Below are 19,077 nucleotides of genomic sequence, written 5' to 3'. Positions count from 1 at the left end.
GACCACTAAGCCCTTGTGCATCTCTGAAAAGATGCAGAATTCCCATAAGGCTGCAGCTACACAACACAAAACTTCACCAGTCAGAGGTACTTCTGTGTCGCAAAAGTTGAAGCTCATATCCCTGCACTTAGAGAAAGGATAAACCAAACTGAGAGTGTGCATTTTTTTTCTTAATGGTTTAAATGAAAGCAAGACTCTGGATAACAGTGGTGCAATTAACTTACCAAGCAAAAGAAGTTAACTCTTACGTGCCTTACCCTGGTTAGTAATGAAATTAATTGGGCTCCAGAAATATATTCTGCCTTTGAACTAAGGTTGTAAGTGGTGATTCTAACACTGTTACTTACACTAAGCAGCTAAATCATCATTGTGTGCTACCTATTAGAACAGCCTCCCTCAATTCTTTCAGGAGTACAACAGCAGGGAAGAAGCACTTGTGTTTCCTCAGTGCATGCATCAACGTGTAGTTGACTGGTCACTAAAACTGGCAGATTGATGATGATGACTCCTTTCACTGGATGTATGAAGGCATTTAGCCAGACTAATAGATTGAAATGGACTGCTGCATGTATGGCCTCTGAACAGCTTCTTAATTTAGTTTTAGAGCATACAATAGATGTAATATTGAATTCAGTACTGATATAAATCTTCTCTCCTCATTTTAAAAAGTAAATAAATTTCTTCTTTGGAGCAGAGATCCACAAAGAGATTTTGCAATACTGTATACTTACTTAAAAAGAGTTTTGCAAAAAATAAGGCCCCAGTTCTGGTGGTAGGTAGGAATTTTGTCCATTTTGGGTTTATTGCTGTTTAATTTTGACTCTCAAGGGGAAAGTATCAAGTGAGATTTTGCATCTGTTTTGGTATCCTGGTATCTCTACACATTTTTCTTACTAGTTTATTGCTAAGGGTTTTATTTATCTGTGGTAATCTAGTTTTACTCATATTCATCTTCAGTGTAATTAGGAGGCATTTTCCAAATACTAAAATAAGGTTTCTGCAAAAGGTATGTTTAGTAAGATTTTGTTGCAGTTAATAATCTTCATTACTGATGGCTGTTCAATTCTGAGTGTGACTGCCAAATAACAAGATTTTTATTTTCTTCATATCAAAGTATCACAATTTCAGTTTCTTCTGTTGTAAACTCAACTAAAAGATTATCACTTTGTAAAGGCCATGTCCTTTTACTTGAGATATGTTTGACATATATTCATGCATTTTTATGAGATAAAGGAGGCAATCTGATATATAATTTAATTATCTTAAAGTTACTGGTTTACTTTATAATTCATGTTCTTGGATATATTGCCATCCTTAATTTTACCACATGTTATGACCCACACCTGAAGGCAAAGGTAACTGAGTTTTCAGGTAATAGATCCCTTGGGGCAAATTAGAGCAAAATAACACTGAATGACTAGTGCTTTTATTCATATATATATATATATATATATATATATATATATATATATATATATATATATATAATGAAAGTTTATTTTAGAACAATTTGGTTGCAGTGTAAAGGAGGTATGTAGAAGTTTTTGTCGTTATCTATAGAAATTATCTTATACTTTTAATCTATATAAAAGTATAAAGATATCACTTAAGAAAATATACGAGGAAAAGATGGAAAAAGATAATAGTAGACAGTGGAGAGAAAAGACATCACTACCCATGGATCCAGCATCCTGTTGGTCCAGGTGATGGTTGCAGCCTTGATCCATCATTGAAACATAGATTTCAATGGGTTCATTATGTTCAGGTGGGAACACCCAGGCACCTCCCTTGGGGGGAGTTTTACACTGTCTGTTCCAACACTGGGGATCACGTGCGGTGTCTGGTGGAAGAACCCAGAAATGAGTCTGGGGGCACTTTGGGGTCTTTGATGGTTTATAATACCCTCTAAGCCATGACAGCTGTCTCGTGCCTGAGGGTAACTGAGCCAGTTCTGCCCCACAGGAAGGGATGAACACCTTCAGGCCCAGGTGTGAACACGGGTGTCCTGATACCTTCCCTGGGAAGGGAGATTTACAGCTGGCCCAGCTGTGTAAAAGAGGACACTGGCAGGATAAAAAGCATTCTCCCACCTCAGCAGCACTGCTCCTCAGTGGCCTTTTCCCTTATCTGGCTCAAACCCAGCTTGTTGCTAAACAAAGGTCAGTTTGTAGTTTGTTGTGGTCATCCTCTGGTGGTGGGTGCTCACCTCCCTGCCCCTGGGCTGCTCTTATACAGAACAGAGGATCCTCACCACACCCCAAATCTCTCCTCCTGCCCTTCGGTCCAGGGGTGCAAACCTGGCCTCAGCAAAGCCCCTGCAGCTTTTCCAAATGGGCGATTGCTTGAGCCATTAACCATCAAGGTTTCAGTCTCTCAAACCACCCCATGGCTCAAACACTTGTTATTTCTCATCTGCTGCTGTTCACTCCAGATCTTATACGGTGGTGATTTTCACATAGCAGACAGAAGGAGAAAAGAAAGAAGAGAAAGAAGAGGTATAGTACGTATCATTGTCAAATACAGTGTCGTTACCAAAATGAAAATACAACAGTAGGCATGAGGAGAATAATCATAGGGTATGATTAGGGTGCTAAAATCATCTGTCTTAATATTAATGCTATTATGCACGCAAAAAATTAGAGTGAATACTTGTACCTTCAACTAGGCTATCTGTGAGTAAAAAAGGTAACATGCAAAATGTCATGCAAACACATCCTTCCACCAAGCCCATAATCTGCGGAATAAAAGTGACATTTCACAATGTAATATTTTGTTCCATAAATGGTTCCTAGTAGAGTTACATGGGAGCTGGTATTCTATCCATATCCTGTTGAGAGTCCATGGCTGTCCTTCCTTCTAGTCTAGGATGGGGAGCTCAACAACTCCCCATATGACATTTTCTTTCATTAAGATTATTTAGTTGACTGGTTAATATCTCTGTAAAATGTAGCCAGATTATCATAAATCTAAAGCCTTCTGAGGCAGAAGTGGGAAGGTTAATACATGTTCCTTAATTTGTATGATTCCAAATGTTCATAAATCCTTGTACTAGCTCCCAGGCTAAATTTGGTTGAAATCACTGATTCCCATTTGACTGAAACAAAATTCTATATCCATAAGAAAAATATTAGAAGCTTTTCCCGTGCCTTTTTTTTTTTCCCAGTAAAACAACAAAATAAACTTAGTAAAAATCAAACTAACAATACATAAAAGGGTCTGTCTCATATAGTTCTACTAACATTTGGTCTCCAAGTAAGTTGCTTGTGATAGAAACAAAAAAAAAATTAATAAGCTGATAATACAAGCAGTTATGGGGGCATTTAAAAGCTTCATTGGCCCTATGCAGGTTGGTCTTGTCTGACAGCAGTTTCCTATAAAAAGAAAAGAGTAAGTTTGACCTACTACAGACCAGTTATTAAAAAGAGGGCATCCAGGATAACCTAAAAATGTCTTTTTTATCAGCCAAATTTTCTGTTATCCAAAAAAACACCTGTGATGGAAAATCAGGATTAGAGAGGAAAAATTGACTAACACTGATTGGTAAACTGGTTCTATGCTTAAAACAGACATGTTGTCTTGGTTTGAATACAAAGCATAGCAGTTCCATTCCTGGACACAGACAGATAGCTTCTCAAGAATTTAAAAGAAGTTAGATCTCCTGAAATTTAAAAAATGTTTTACTTGACATACCAGAAAAGAATAGCTCATTTGGTTTCACATTTCACTACAGGGTAACAGAAAGATGGTTCCATTGTAGATTTCAATTTTTTATGGACAGAAAAGACGTTTTATTCAATTATAATAGGGAAGTCTCAAAGATAGATTATAAACGTTGTAATATTTTATCAGTGCTTATTTGTTTACTTTGGAGCTATTAACAAAATTATCTGTCTCACTTTTATTTTTAAATACTTGTCTTTTTGGTTAAGTCTTGCCCAAGTGGATTGTACAGAAAATTGTACTAACACTACAGAATACTTGACAATATGGAACAATAAAATATTATAGACTCCTTTTTTAAAGAGAAATTTTACAAAAGGATCATATCTTTTAAACCTACTGCGTACATTTTGAATCAATGGATAAAGCTATTAGCAAATTTATTTTATCATCTTAAGAACTGTGCTTTAATTGCAACACTGAGAGTTGTTTTTCTAATATAATTTCTGCACTTTAAAACCAAATTTAATCATTGCTGTTTAAAGATGGAAAAGTTGGGGGGTGGAGTTCCTAATTGCTAATAGCTGATATCAGTAGGAACTTCACTAATTTAGAAGTGCCTCTTTTGTTTCAATAGGTTTATTGCAGCAAACAGTGTTTAAAATCATTCACCTGTAATTATTTTTGTTCAAAAAAAGATAATGTTTTTGCTACTCTGCAGTGATTTTTCAAAACAAAATGCACATGCATCATCAGTATTTAGGACTGCAGGTTTTAATTGCTCAGAGGCAAAGAACATTAAGAATTCAGTAAGCACACCTTCAGGTTCCTAGATCTTTCTCTTACAATTGCAGATATTGGTCATTATATTTGGGGTTTACAGAGTGTGAAGATGAAGATGAGATTAAGTCCCACACTGTGCACACTTAAGAGGTGTTTATCATTGGTTTCAAAGGGTTTTTTTTCCAGCGTAATGTAGCACTCCCCTCTTCATTCTGGTTTGTCACCATAATGTTACCAGGTTGTTGCTTGCTCTTTAAGTCTGAACTTTGCCTGAGTTGTTTTAATTTAGTTCTTTCTCAGAAACCCAGCAATGTTCTTCAGTCTTTTTCCTTTGAATGAAAGCACAGTTTAGCCCAGATAACTGCTAAGTAAGTCAAAGTGCAACAGCTAAATCCTTCATCTTGTAACATCTGTATTTTGGCCAGAGTGAAGAAACATGCCTTGGCTTAGGTCTTGGTACCTGTTGTCAACTTGACACACCTTTTTAAAAAATAATAACAAATGCCTAGAATCTCTGCCCTTTAAAAAATCAGTAATAGCTGAAAATATTTCGTTGTGATCATTCTTCCTGTAGGCAACTTCTGTAGTACAACATTTTTCTCCACCCTTCACGCTAACGAATCGTCAGTAAATTGTTGCAGTCCCGTAACTGTTGTATTTGCTGCAAACACATGCTGGCAGTGTCAATGCAGTGCTTGAACAGCTGTTAATTACTAAGCCTTTATAAAGTGTTATTTATCTGAAATACTAAAATGGAAGTATTTTAACTTGTAATGGTTAGGAGGAATGAAAAAGAAACTGGACAGTGTACACTTCTCCCACTGCAGAGAAGTTCTTAAATTGAATGCTACATTCAGTGCGAGTCTCTGATCACTTAGAGTTACATCCACAGTATAAATATGTACCCAAAGGTCCAGTTTCTCCCATCTGCCCTGCTGAAAAATTAGGAAATTTCTGTTTTCTCTTCTAAATAGATTCAATTTCCTAGCTCTCTTATTGAAATTCAGTATAAAAGAAAGCCAGTTGCTGACCACTCCTTATGATTTTTTTTTTGTGTTTCATGTGCCTGGAAGTGGCTTCCAGAATTAGCTGCTTTATCATCTTTCCAGAGATCAAGGTGAGGTTGGCAGGCCTGTAGTTCCTTAACCTTTTTGAGGATAGGAGTGGCATTTTTTGGGGTTTATTTCCTGAAGTGCATTTCTGCAAGTGAGTATATTAGAATTAGTCTGGCTTAAAACTGCATAAGTGCTTTTGCAGAGAAGGATAAATTGCAGTAAGAAGGAAAGGTAATTATTAGGAATTCATTTCTTGGAAAGAAAAACCTTCATTAATAAGGAAATTCATAGAGTTTTCCCAAAACACAAATAATTTTTCTTAAATGCAAAATTGAGTAATCTTTGCCAGCAATCTTAAAGAAATCAAACGTGAAAGGAAATAATCCACATAAGAACTAGATGCTTGTGCCACTTTTTAGTAGAAATAAAATTCAAGGTATTTCTTTTAAAGAGATAATGCTAGTCTGTGTTTGATAAGGCAATTAATATAAAAAAGTTAGGATATGTACAGTAGTTGGAAATGTCAATAGAGCATATCAAAACCTTTTTCCCAAGTGGAAGGAAGGCCATAAAGTAAACTATGTACAGTATTCATGTTCACCACTTAACCTGAATTTGAGTAGATTTATATTAATAAATAAGTATTTATTTTAATTATTCTTTAATTTTAAATGCTTCTTTACTGACAGGAAAATTTATGGTAGATCTGAAACATACGTGATCTGTAATGTAAATATCTAGTTTCTTTTTCATTTGAATTATAATCAAAATAACAATTCAATTTTTTTTTTTGTAATTTTTATCTTTGCATCGAGATCCTGGTGTCTAAGCTGTGGAACAGAAAGCTTGTGGGTATCGTACTTTTTCATGTTGAGGGGGTTTTATTAAAACTATGTAAAACTTAAAACTCTACGGATGTGACCAAAAGCCACAGAAAAGGGAAGCCAAATAGCCAACTGTGTATTATCCACCCAGCAGCAGGGCCTTGATTCCTGCAGTTGGTTCAGTGATCCACCAAATCTTCATGCAGCCAGTACAGGAGAAGCTGGGTGAAGTGAACAACCTTGATGGGAGTCCAGGACAGAACAATCCCAGATCTCGGGCATATTAAAGCAAGTATGTCATTCTCTAGCAGAATAGTACTCCATATAGATAAGGCAGACACACATAAGAAGAATCTTTTCATATACTCACTATTATCTCTAAGTCTAAGGAGAAGCTGAATGATGTGTTAGATGCTGGCACATACTTTCTCCTTATCACACACACTTTTTTACAATCAGCATACACTGCTGGAGACTATGTGGTAGAAATCTATAATATTTAAATGTTTTACAGCCTAAGGAAAATCTGATCATCTTGTCTGCCTTCTCAAATGACAAAGGCCACATAATTTTATCTAATAAATCTAGAATTAACATTTGAATTTATGGTCGAAGTAAACACATCTTCTAGCAAGATGTCTGTTTCCATTCCCTTCACAAGTTAAGTAGATTAAGGCAAAAAATGGAGCATATGCTGTAACAATATCACACTGTACATCATTTATGGGTAATGTGCATATGAGGGTATGCCGTGTGTAAAATTCTCAGTGTTTAAATTGAACACATTAGAAGTCTCTGTAAATCCCTGAAAGTCTGGTGAGCTTCTCACATAACTTCTTATATCAGTTTCTTGGCTTTGTAGGGATTTCACAGGCTTCTTTCTGTTCTGACAAAATATTGGAATTTAATAAGGTTTTGTTTATCTTAGAAATGCCATTTTTGTTAATTGTAACACTTAGCTGTTTTGCCTTTCTTCTCATCTGTGATCATTAAGAGTTCCTCATGCACCATGAGCAGTACTGCCCTTCCAAAAAAACCTTGTAGAATAGTAGCTGAAAGAACAAGTTTTGATTATACTTCAGGCACGTTTCCTTCTCTGTCTTGTATGATTTGAAGGTTTTATTCATCTTTTAAGGACATTCAGAACAAAATCCTGAACCAGATCAAGCCATGATGGCTTTAATAAAAATGAGATTTATTAAGGGAGGAGATGGAGCACTGGAGAAATGGGCTGTGTATACAGGCTTAAGCTGGAATGCTGCTAAGGCTTGCCTTGATTGGTCTCCTTCATGTCACTAAAAGACAGTGAACTGTCATAAACATCCTCTGACTGCACTTAGCTGTCTCTCCTCTGCCTCTTGCAACTATCAAATCTGTGAAAGTTTCTGGAATCAAATGTCTTCTTTTGGGGGTGCTTTTTGCTGTGTATTTCCTTCTCATCCATGCAGGTGTTGATGAGTGCTGCTGCAGGAGCAGTAGCCCCCATATTACCCCTGGGTGCCTCTGCACTCAGCCTACCTCATCTGCAGCCCTCTCGTGTCCTTAGGTTAGAAACACAGACTGCAATCCTAGTGCAGGCACCAAGTCTGCCCAGAGTAGTGCTTTCTGGTGGCATTGAACTATTAAAGTCTTCATCTTCTGTATAATTTTAAGTTCTTCTGGAAGTGTTATACAAATGTCGCTCCTCATCCTTTTCCCATATCATGTTTTTGAACGAGCAGATCAGAGCTCAAGTCTGTCTACCCTTTCTCCTAAATTATTGACCATGACTTTACATAGTAAATTGCACTGGCTACAAATGTTTGCTTGAACATAATTCATGACAGAGTTTAAAGAGACAGAGCTTACATATCATTTTCTCAGTTAGTAAACAACTGATGTTAATTTCAGCATTTCTCAGCTTCCGAGTGCTTAGATTTGATAAGATAGTGTTCTTTCCTATACCTACAGTCCATTTCAAAAATTTTCTTGTTTAGGAAAAAAAATTAAATGGCATCCTGCAAAATCCTACTGACCCTCCTTTCTCTGAAAGACCTTGACTAGTCTTGCAAGCATCGGAAAACAGAACAACAGCATCCTCTGCCACCACATCCCCCAAGTGACAGTGGCCATTGCAAGGGATGATACACACTTCTACCATTTCCCATGCAGGGAAAATAATGTAGCTGGGATGAAGCACAGGGTGGCAGATGCATTCTTGGGCTGGTGGCAAGAGTTAGGAAGAAACAGAACATACCCTGTGGAAATCTTTACTCTGCTGTGTTTAGGTCAAACAAGGAATTACCAAATTTGGGCTTCTCTATTTTTTTTTTTATATGCACAGTAAAAAAAAAGAAGATACCAGAGACCTTGTTATTTTGATTCTAGACCTTAGTGAAATGTTTTGCAGAAAAAACTCAGTTAAGCACAAGCAGAATTTTTTTATCCTTATTCTAATGAAAGTATCAATGAATGAAAAAAAAAATCAAGCCTTGAGCAGATGCTTAGAGTGGAAATTCTATTGAACACTGAGTTTACCAAATGTATAAATGACTGAAAACACGCTCCTAACAATAGACATTTTTAGGCACCTTGTTGTCAACTTGAAAGTCCTAGATCAAGTCATTTAGCTTCAGCGTGATGCTTTCCCTTTTCCTGTTGTTACAATTTTCCTTATTCTTTCTGATTTCATTGTGTTGTTTTGGCCTCATAAACATTCCTAAACTGTTTGTTTTGCCTCATTTGTAACCATTTCATGGACTTACTTATTTTTTTAAAAAGAATTCTCTGCCTCACAAGAAGGCTGAGAAGATAAGCAACTAAATATATGGAACACATCACATCAGTTTAAATTTTGATGGTTGGGGAATTGTCCTTTAAATTTCTGTCAAAATGGTTGTGGTGTTAGTTAAAACTGGTAAAGCTGGATCATTGCCTTCTTTAATGGCTTTACTAGCACAGAGTTTTCTCCTGCTTTCCCTATACTGTAAGGTCATTAATGAATCATTATCTATTGCTAGTAATTACTGATCTCTTGAGAATATTGGTTTAATTATATAGGAATCATAAGTGGAAGATACAGTTACATATTCTACAATGTAGGTAGTAGTACCTTGGTGTATTATGGCTTTAAAGAATCTGGAGGTTTTTTGGATTTTATTTTTTTTTTGTAGATTTTAATTGCTAGGTGTACCTGGTAAAATATGAATTATTGTATTACCACATGTGATAAAAGGTATACTATTGTGAGTTTCACAGTCTGCAGGTGTAACAGATGTAAGGCAAGATTAACAGGACAGAACAATAATTAAAACACAGACAGCCATCTCAAAAAAAAAAAAGGGGGGGGGAGAGAAACAGAAAAGGTTTATCATGTGCAAGGCAATTATTAAGGGTGTCTTAAATTCTCTGCAAATACTTGCAAAAGCAATAAAAATGTGTTCGTTTGAAAGACAGCTTTTCAGTGTGGACACTTAGTTAAAGAATTAAGATTTTTTATGAATATAAAAGCTGAGTGAAGTCCTGCCATATGGCAGCATGGTTCATAGGCAATAGGGCCCTCAGTTTATAGATGCTGTGAGCTAAACATTGCTGAAAAAAATAAGAGAGCAGTTAGTATATATGCATTTACAACAGTATGAATTGCTTACTCCCTTTAAGACAGGAAGGTTCAAATAATTAACAGCAATATTATGGTTGCAAAAGGAAGTCCAGTTGTTCTTCAGCAGCCTACATCTGTGAAACGTGATACCTCTGGGGAATGAGATTTAATTTTCCCAGGAGAAAATGTAAAAGCAGGAGAAAAAAAAAAAAGGAATGGCTTCTGCTTGAGCAGAATAAACCTGCATCTAGAAACTATTAACACTGTATAATGAAGTAGTAAAGAAGCAAAAGAGATTTCTAATAAAGGACTAATAACAAATCCCATTACACCATGGTGTATTTTTTTTCTCTTGAAGTGTATTAGACTCTTAGAAAGACTTTTGAATGAGACTTGGGTAGTTGCAAGCAAAGTCAGCTCAAATGCTTCGAGCTTTGCTGAGATTTCTCACCTAACGGTTTGTATAACTTGAAAGTTGTGGTTTTACAGGTGGGAGAAGTTGCTGATGCAGGTAATGGGCTTCACACAGAGTTTGGGTAATGTTTGTGTCACCACAGGGTAAGAGTCTCCTCTAGGCTGGGTACTGCAGGGTAATGTGCCACTGTGGCAAAATCCCTTAGGTAGAATAGACATGATGTTAAATGCACTAGCTAAGCCCTGCTTTTGTGTAACAGTTCTGATGTCGTTTTCTGAGGTCTCAAAATAAGTCCTTATAGGAAAGGGGTTTGATCAGAGAGGGAAATACAGTTTTTGTTTTGTCGCAGTTAATATTGGGACTTCTGTAATTACTGTACTAACATAAAAAGTTACAAGATCTTAGAACGTAAATGTTTGATATGACAGTGAGATGATGCTGTCTTTTGAAATCATGTATTTTCATTTTAAAAGGGAACATATCTTGCAAGGAAAAGATTCTATGTAGTGATCTCTAAATCTGGACATGGATATTTTTGAGGATTGTACATATGGTCCCAGTGGCATGGGGAATAAAAGTTTAGTGAACAAAACATTCATGCACAACAGTCCCTTTGAATTTCTTTTATAAGAGACTGTCTTTTTATGCAGATTGTTACTATCTTCAAGGCTTGTGATAGACTGTCGTGCTGGAATTAATTTGTCCAGTGTTTTCTTCATACTGGAATCAGAAGTAAAAACAAAAAGCAAAAACCCCAGATTCCTTAAACCAACGAGTTCTGGAACAAAAGTGGTTAAACATGAATTCTTACAAGTGAAACTAATCTTGAACAAAAAAATTCTAGTTGCCTTTTTAGAAATTTTTGTGAGTTTTAAAGAATGACTTAATTTGCTTAGCAGAAATTTGCAATCAATCTTTTCTTGCTACTGAATAAACAGATTCCACATGCGTAGCTATTTGCATATCCCAGCTAAAAATGTAATTCATTATTTTTAAGTCCATTTCGTAATAACTATTTCAGGATTAATGTTACTAACTATTCTTTAGCTCATTCAAATGTGACCTTAGATAATCCTACCTAAAAAGATAGAAAGCTAGTGGGTTTGTTCTGGAATAGGGAAGAGAAGTGCTTTTCCTGAGGTCAGCAAGTAAGTCAGTGTAAGTCAGAACTAGAAATGAGAAATCTGTAGAAACAGTTTTCTTCTACTGTATCTCAAGCTTCCAGCCTCAAGGAAATACTGTGTTTAATATGACAAATTTTCATATTTTGCTAGGTATGAAAACAGTGCAGAGATGAACAGAAATTAACAGTATCATCTACATGCAGGTTATCACTAAATCTGGTAAAGATTTAAATTGGATTTAATGAAAATAGCATCCATAGCATATTTTACACAGAGAGAAAGTCCCTTCACAGTAACTGTGACCTGGTCCATTTTAGTTGCTGTTTGGCATCTGCTTCTGAACTGGCTTTCACCCGACTGGGCTTTTCAGGGCTTCTCATAAACCACTGGCTTCACCTCCTTGTTTTTGCTGTTCCAGGCCATTCTTGCATAACATTTTCTCCCGTTCATCTTAGGTCACTACAATAAATGCTCAAAAATATGGTATATGGGATTGATGTATTTTGTCCTTTCAGGGTGACCCACATAATAATATTAGTCAGTGAACCTTCTGCAGTCTCTAATATATAATTTCTTTGATGTAGATGCAGTAACATTTCCACAAATACAATTAGTTAAGTTGTTATCACAGATCTTGACACTTTGTACAATTTTCTGGTAAAATGTTTAGGACTGTAGTTGATCCTGGGATATGTGTTCTGACTTTACCTTACTTGGTAAAATGGAAAAATACAAATCATAACTTTTCCCCTTTTTTTCAGGCGATGGGTAAGGCTCCTGTTCGGACGAGAATTCCCTCTTCAGGATCTTCTGGTTGTCTGGGATGCTTTATTTGCTGACAGTATCACCCTGAATTTAGTTGACTACATTTTTGTAGCCATGTTGTTGTATATCAGAGATGCCTGTAAGTATCAGCTATCTTACAATTTTTTTAAAGAATGCAAACCTATTCTTTGAAAGAAAAATAGACCTTAAAAATGCTAAATCTCATTGTGACTTTTTTAACATATTGAAAATCATTCCAAATACTAGGAGAGGAGCTATTTATTATCAGACACGGCCTTCTGTATTTATGAAACAATTGTGTCTTGGAGTTAAATGCAGGTTTATTTTGTGGGTAGTTCTGTATTTTTACAGAGTTGCAGATTTTATGTGCTCTGAGTGGTACAGGCAAGTATAGAGCTCCACCTTCCGACCAAGCTCATGAATTGAGTAAAGGTTCCCTGTGACACTTGAAACAATTTAGTGCTATTCCCCTGTGAGGAAGGAGAAAATGCACAAGACAATGGCTCACAATTTTTGAAGTGATATCTTGAATAAAACACAAAATTTAGTAGCAATTACTGAATATGTTTATTTTGTGTAAGAGCGGCATCTTAAAAAATAGTCATTTATTTTATTTCTGTTCAGTACACCTGAAATTTGTGCACAGGTGAATTCTTACAGTTTAGTGATGACTAATAATATTAAGTTGGGAAAAACAAGCAATCAAGAAAATTTTGTTAGCTTATATAATTGTAAATGGGAGGAGAAAGATATGTAGTGATAATTGAGGCATTTATTTCTGTCCTGTCATATTCTGCAAAAAATTCTGTATGCAACTGATGCAACAAAGTATGCATTTCACAGCAAGACGTATAGCTGTCATTAAGTATATGAATTCTATAGCAAGTTATTCAGAGTTAAGTATATACCATCTGTAAGCTTTAGGTTATAACAAGGTCACATATTTGACACAATTTTGTATTCTAGGACATAGGAAGTTTTCAACATCTGTGGTTCCTATTTTAAGGCCCAGTCTTGAAAATATAATGTGGTACTTTACACGTACATGTTGTTCCACTGCCTGCCTTCATGTGTTTTTTAATTACTTTTTAATAAACACGAATATAAAATATAGAGCTACCTTTCATTCCTCTCAAAAAACTGGACATTTAATTCTGGTCAGAGATTTCAAAATTAATGCTGATGTTTCAGGACAATTTGATTCCAGGTCATTCTGTTTTTGCAGTCTAAATCTTGCTTGTTTATATGCAGTAAACTGAAGTAATTTAAATTTTTTGGTAGAGATATGTTCTGAAGGGACATGTAAGAAAGTTGCTTAGCATCAGTATTTTATTTTGTGTCATTGCTTACCTTTAAAAAAAGCAGCACATTAGAACTGTGCTTCTGAGAAGCCTCTCTCTTCTTGGGGAGGGAAAGTTGTTCTGGCTTTATTTTCTTTGATTTGTGTTGCTGAGGTACAAGTATCAGTATGAGTTAGCAAAAATGTGAGCTAAAAATGTGTTACAGGCTTTCATATGAAATCAGTCTCCCTCTTTTTTCTAAACTTCCCAGGCTTAGTAAATAGAGGAGTAAATAACTTTACAGTGTGTAGTACATTTCACCAGATGAGAGGCAAAGTCATCTCATCAGGACAGCTAATACTTCTGATGTTGACTGTTTCTGCAATAAGTAACTTCTTGTTCTACAGCTGGACCTAGTTACTCTAAGCATAATAGAATGGGGAAGCAAAATAAGTAATGGATACTGTAAAGTTGAATCTATTTTTTCTAAGTCAAGCTCGAGCCATAACAATTTCCACAGTTCTTGATTACATAAAAAACTTTTTTTTATATATCTGTAAAATAAAACTCTCTGGTTTTCTTCATGTTTCTTATTGCTGATAATATTTGAGCTTTGAACAGAGTTCAAAGCTGCAGTAATTTTAAAAACATTTTCAAATAAAGTAAGTTTATAAAAGCTTCTCTTTATTTAGTGAAAAGAAACATAAGCTCAAAACATCCAGTGGTGATAATCATCTTTAATTTAAATAAACCATCGGGAAATTTTTAGTTTAGAAACTTCGAAACAATAAGAACAATAATAAAGTTCCTACGATATTATGTTATAAAAATGTCAAATATAAGCAATTATAATAATACAGTACTCAAACCATTTGAAAGATTAGAAATTGTGCCGATTCTTATTTAACAACACTTTTGGGGATGGGTGAAAGTTGCTGGTTTGAGAATTGATGAATTTTTTTTTCTGTGCTCTATTATGATGTTCTCAAGGACATGATTTTAAGAAACTATTATTTCTGCTATATTTCTCATTTTTGTTTTAGTTTTGAAATCCTCTGTTGCTCAAACAATGTATTAGGCAAGGAGAAGGGAACATTTAGATTATCAGATTATTGCTTATATATTTTAGAGATTACAGATACATAAACATGTACATAGCCATTCTGTAAACTACTCAGTTCAGTTTTACATCTGTATCCAAGCTGATCTTTGTGGAGAGATAATCCTCACATGCCAAACGTAGGGTTGTGTACCAGTGTAGTTGTAAATGTTATTAAATTATTTTCTGTGTTTCGTTGGAAAAATGATTGCTAAACTTTTTTTTTTTTTTAATCTGTCAAATCAGAAGCATGAATATTTTCTTTACATGCAGTTGTTGGTGAAGTCAGAATGGAGGGAAGGATGTGATGCAAATATATATATATTTTATCTACCTCCTTCCAAGGAGGACAACAATGAGCATAACTGGAAGACCTGTCTATATTTTGCTTAGTAAATTAATGCCATTATTGCACCAGGAGCTAATTTTGACTGATCAGTATTATAATAAGTGTATTTTTATCTTGTTTCCACTTGAGGAGTAGGTATGGCCATTGTTAGAATTTAGTTTTTCACCTCCTAAAGCACTGTGAATACTTTGAGAGAAATAAAGGAGCCATAGCTTCTTCTTAGAGGAACTGCTTAGTTATTTTTGTTAGTTGTTTTTTTAGTACAAGATGTTAACTTGTCTATGTTTAACTCAATTTGGGGGCTACTAAGGAGAATGTGACCATGTGTAAAGCAGCAGGGGGGAGTAATCCCACCCTTCCAGGGTTATGAACTAATCTGGATACAGGATCAGTGACATCTAATATTAAACTTTAAAGAAATTAAATGTATCAGAAAATTTGGACTGTGTTGAGGACAGTACTGTGAATTTTCAGGTTTTCCACCACATTCCTGCTGCTTGTATCCGGGGATGGTTATTGGGCCAACAGAGAAAGGTCAGTCTGTTCTACAGCAGAAGGGAGAAAGCAATTTGATGTTCCTCTGGACACTGAATTACAGTATGAATAAAAGGGCAGTAAGATTGTTTTCTCTACAGGAGTGGAGAGGAGGAATAGGAGGAGTTTCTTTCCTCCTGTCCCTAGAAATGCCAGTAGCATTCTTCTTTGGGAAGTGAGAGTTGGATCCAGATGTGACTCTCAGCAAATGAGAGAAGGAAAAGCACAGCTGAAGAACCACCAAGCTTTTTACAAGGCAGCTGGACACACCACCTACTGCTGAGACTGGATATTTGTATTTCACAGAATTTCCTTTCAGAAACTTCATTGTACAGATGATTCTTAGAAATCCATTTAACACCAACAGGCATATTCAGTTTTGGTTTACTGCTGTTTATCTATAATTTTTAAGAAAGCTGCCCCTCTGTTGTATATTACACATTTTGTCCTGAAGAGACAAAAATCATAGAATGGTTTGGGTTGGAAGGCACCTTCAGGGATCATCTAGGCCCTGGCATGGGCAGAGGTACATTCTCCTGGACCAGATTGCTGAAAGCCCCATCCAGCCTGACCTGGAACACTTCCAGGGGCATCTACAACATCTATAGGCAACCTGTGCCAGTGATTCACCACCCTCAGAGTAAAGAATTTCTTCCTTATGTCCAATCTAAATCTACCCTCTTCCAGTATAAATATGTGGGGGAAGAAGATAACAAAACCCCATATATAAAAATTAGCAGGTCTTCCCTTTAAAGTGCTGGAGGTTTTTTAACTTTCTAGATGATAAAGGGCTGTTTGTCAGGGTCAAGTCTGCACCATTAAAATAAATTAGGGTTTTTTTAATATTTCATTTTCTCTGTATCTGTGAGACAGCAAAGAACTCTTCCAGGAAAAATAAAGAAAATATATTTTTAATCCATTTTACATTGCAGAATAGAACACGTACTTACTTGTTCAAAAGAGAAACACATTGGTGTTACTGTCTATCATTTATAAAACTATTTAGCATTTAATATCAATATTCACTGTTTTTATTTGCTTTGCTAAAAAGGCATCATGATCCCAACTGGAGTTCAGTATCTTAAATTTGATTTACATGTCACAGTTTGATTGGGCATGTTCTGTGTGGTGCTCGTATTATACTCTGAAAGAACGCTGACGGAGGCCATTGTATTATGTTCATTATTCCAGCTTTGTGACTTCAAGAAGAAAAAGCAGGTACCTGAATATGAACAAGAAAAACAAAGGGTGGGAAAAAGAACAGGCAGAACAGATAAAGAATGAGTAGGATAAGTGAGTGCTTTACAAATGAAAGCAGATGTATGAAATTACAAGCTGTCGGATCAGCAACGGAAATGAAGATGATAAAGTGGTTCCTTACACAGATTATAATTATTCATTTTGCCCAGTCCTGCATCTTTTCCCCATAATCCTCTTGTTGAGAGAGGTAAGGTGCAGTAGGATATGAGGCTTATTCAGATGAAAGAATGAAAAGTAAACCATTTAAATTTCTCTGTCCGCAAAACTGCCCTTTATTTTGCTGTTTATTGATTCAAAATAAATGTCTATTTGCAACATCCTAATTAATTAAAGGTATTTCTTACTACAGCTATAGTTGTCAGAATAGTAAAGTTTGTTAGAAATCTATTTACAATTACTATTGTTGGAGGCTGTCTTTATGTTGCAGAGTGGAGGCATCATTAACAGGCATTGCTTTGACAGCTGTGGCAGATGGATTGCCTGGATTTAGATGGTGCAAAAGAAATGAAGTAGTTTACATAGACCTGCTTGAAAAGATGTCTTTAATAATTGCACTCATAATTAGATTGATTTGGGAAGGAGAGGAAAAAAAACAGAAGATGACAACAGCAAGCAAAAAGCCATAGAATATGCTTACATAGATTCAGATAAAATCACATAGATTAGAACAAAATGACCAAATTTAGCAAAGCATGCTGTAAATTTTCTGAATAAGTGAAAAAATCTAAGCTAGTTAATGGTGTACTATATTTTTTTGCATTTATGAAATTAAAATCTAGTATTTTCCCTTTTTCCTGAATATTTTGTGAAGTTTTTGATTTAAAAGAAAGCAAGGAGTTATTGAATAATTTCACATAGGTATCTGAGTGTGTCTATGTATATAAATATGTATTTAAGAGCAACATAAAAGATATTTCAGCAAAAACTCGTCAGAGTGAGGCAAAGTTATCATAAAGGCATAAATGGAAATTATCACATTTAAATTTGTCTGTACAGGAGTGTCTGGAAAGCCTGTGTCCATTTTGCAGTATAGTACTAGTACAAGGCAGTACTGCTGTTGGTATTGCCCTGAGCTCCAGTGACTGGGGCAGGCTTTAGGGGCACAGCTACAGAGCTCTGAACGGAGGCAACTGAATCTGGAGCTAACATAAATGTCTATGACTGAAGCCACAGCTTAAAAACTTCTTAATTATACTGGACCAAGTGTAATCATGAGGCTTTAGTACATATATCTCGTTTTACTCCGACCACTGCTTGAGTTCTGAGGGACTATGTGGGAAAAGACAGCCGAATCTGAAGTGTAATGAATTAACTGGGAAAAGTGATGGTTTGGAATATCAAAGTAAGACAGTAATATTTTTCTCTTTCTCTCTCTTTTATTTTCATTTTTATTCTAGTGATTTCAAGTAATTATCAGACCTGTTTGGGACTTCTTATGCATTATCCACCTATTGGAGATGTTCACTCCCTAATCCTAAGAGCACTTTTTCTCCGAGATCCAAAGGTGAGATGCTTGCTCTGTAAATACAGGACATAAATCACAGTAATAAAATGTTCTAAATGCTGTAAATCTAGTAGCAACCTGCATTTTGGAAACTAAAATGTAGTTTCAGTTTCTTCTCACCTGACTAAAGAGCTGAAGGAAAGAGTTGGAAACAGAGTAGAATCAAGTTCCTTTACTCTTTAAAGGATACTTTAAAGAACACTTTGCTAAAGTTATCCAGGAGATCTGGTAACTGCAGATGTGCTCTTTAGAATAACTTTGCTTGGTATTCTGCACAGATATCTTTTAGGATAAAGTATACTTTTCAGGAAAACAGTGATGTTACTATTTAAAACCTAGTAAGCTGTATAGAAAGCATCATGTAATTTCATCTCAAAGACCTTTTTCATGGGATTTCTGGGATTAATCACTGTTAATCCTTAAAGCACTACCCCTGCCCAATATATAATGGTTATGTGATTTTTTTGATTAAAAATGAGAGGTTGATGCTGCAGCCTGTAAAGATTCACATATATAAAAAGTATAAATTTATAAATTTAATGCCACATATTACCAGCAAGCAGTTTCTGATGTATTTGTCTATTAAAAAAATATAATAATAAAACCTCTTACTGTTTTAGAATGGCATGGGTATAATATGCAGGAGACACTCACTGTACAGTGGATAAAGTGCTTGAGATGAGGCTGTACACAGTAATCTTTGCTTGCTCAGATCTCTGGCAGATAGCAGAATTTGTGCTGCTAGATTTGAACTGTCTTTGTACATGTCCCATTAGTAGGTTGCCAGTGTAAAGTCTGATTTCCCTCATCTTCTTGGTGAACAA

General features: G+C 35.5%; 1 protein-coding gene across 1 annotated transcript in view; it reads left to right on the top strand.

Moving 5' to 3' along the window:
• The window catches only part of TBC1D5 (TBC1 domain family member 5), a 243,112-nt gene that overhangs the window by 154,596 nt on the left and 69,439 nt on the right, over positions 1-19,077 (top strand). The window contains exons 13-14 of the mRNA XM_062496189.1: positions 12,203-12,345; positions 18,147-18,253. Coding sequence (XP_062352173.1) covers positions 12,203-12,345; positions 18,147-18,253 — 250 coding nt within the window. The remainder of the gene's footprint in view (positions 1-12,202; positions 12,346-18,146; positions 18,254-19,077) is intronic.

This window comes from Cinclus cinclus, chromosome 1, assembly GCF_963662255.1.
Source record: "Cinclus cinclus chromosome 1, bCinCin1.1, whole genome shotgun sequence".
NCBI classification, from domain to species: Eukaryota; Metazoa; Chordata; class Aves; order Passeriformes; family Cinclidae; genus Cinclus; species Cinclus cinclus.
The sequence above is the reverse complement of the archived record's forward strand: the minus strand, read 5'-3'. Positions and strand labels throughout refer to the sequence as shown.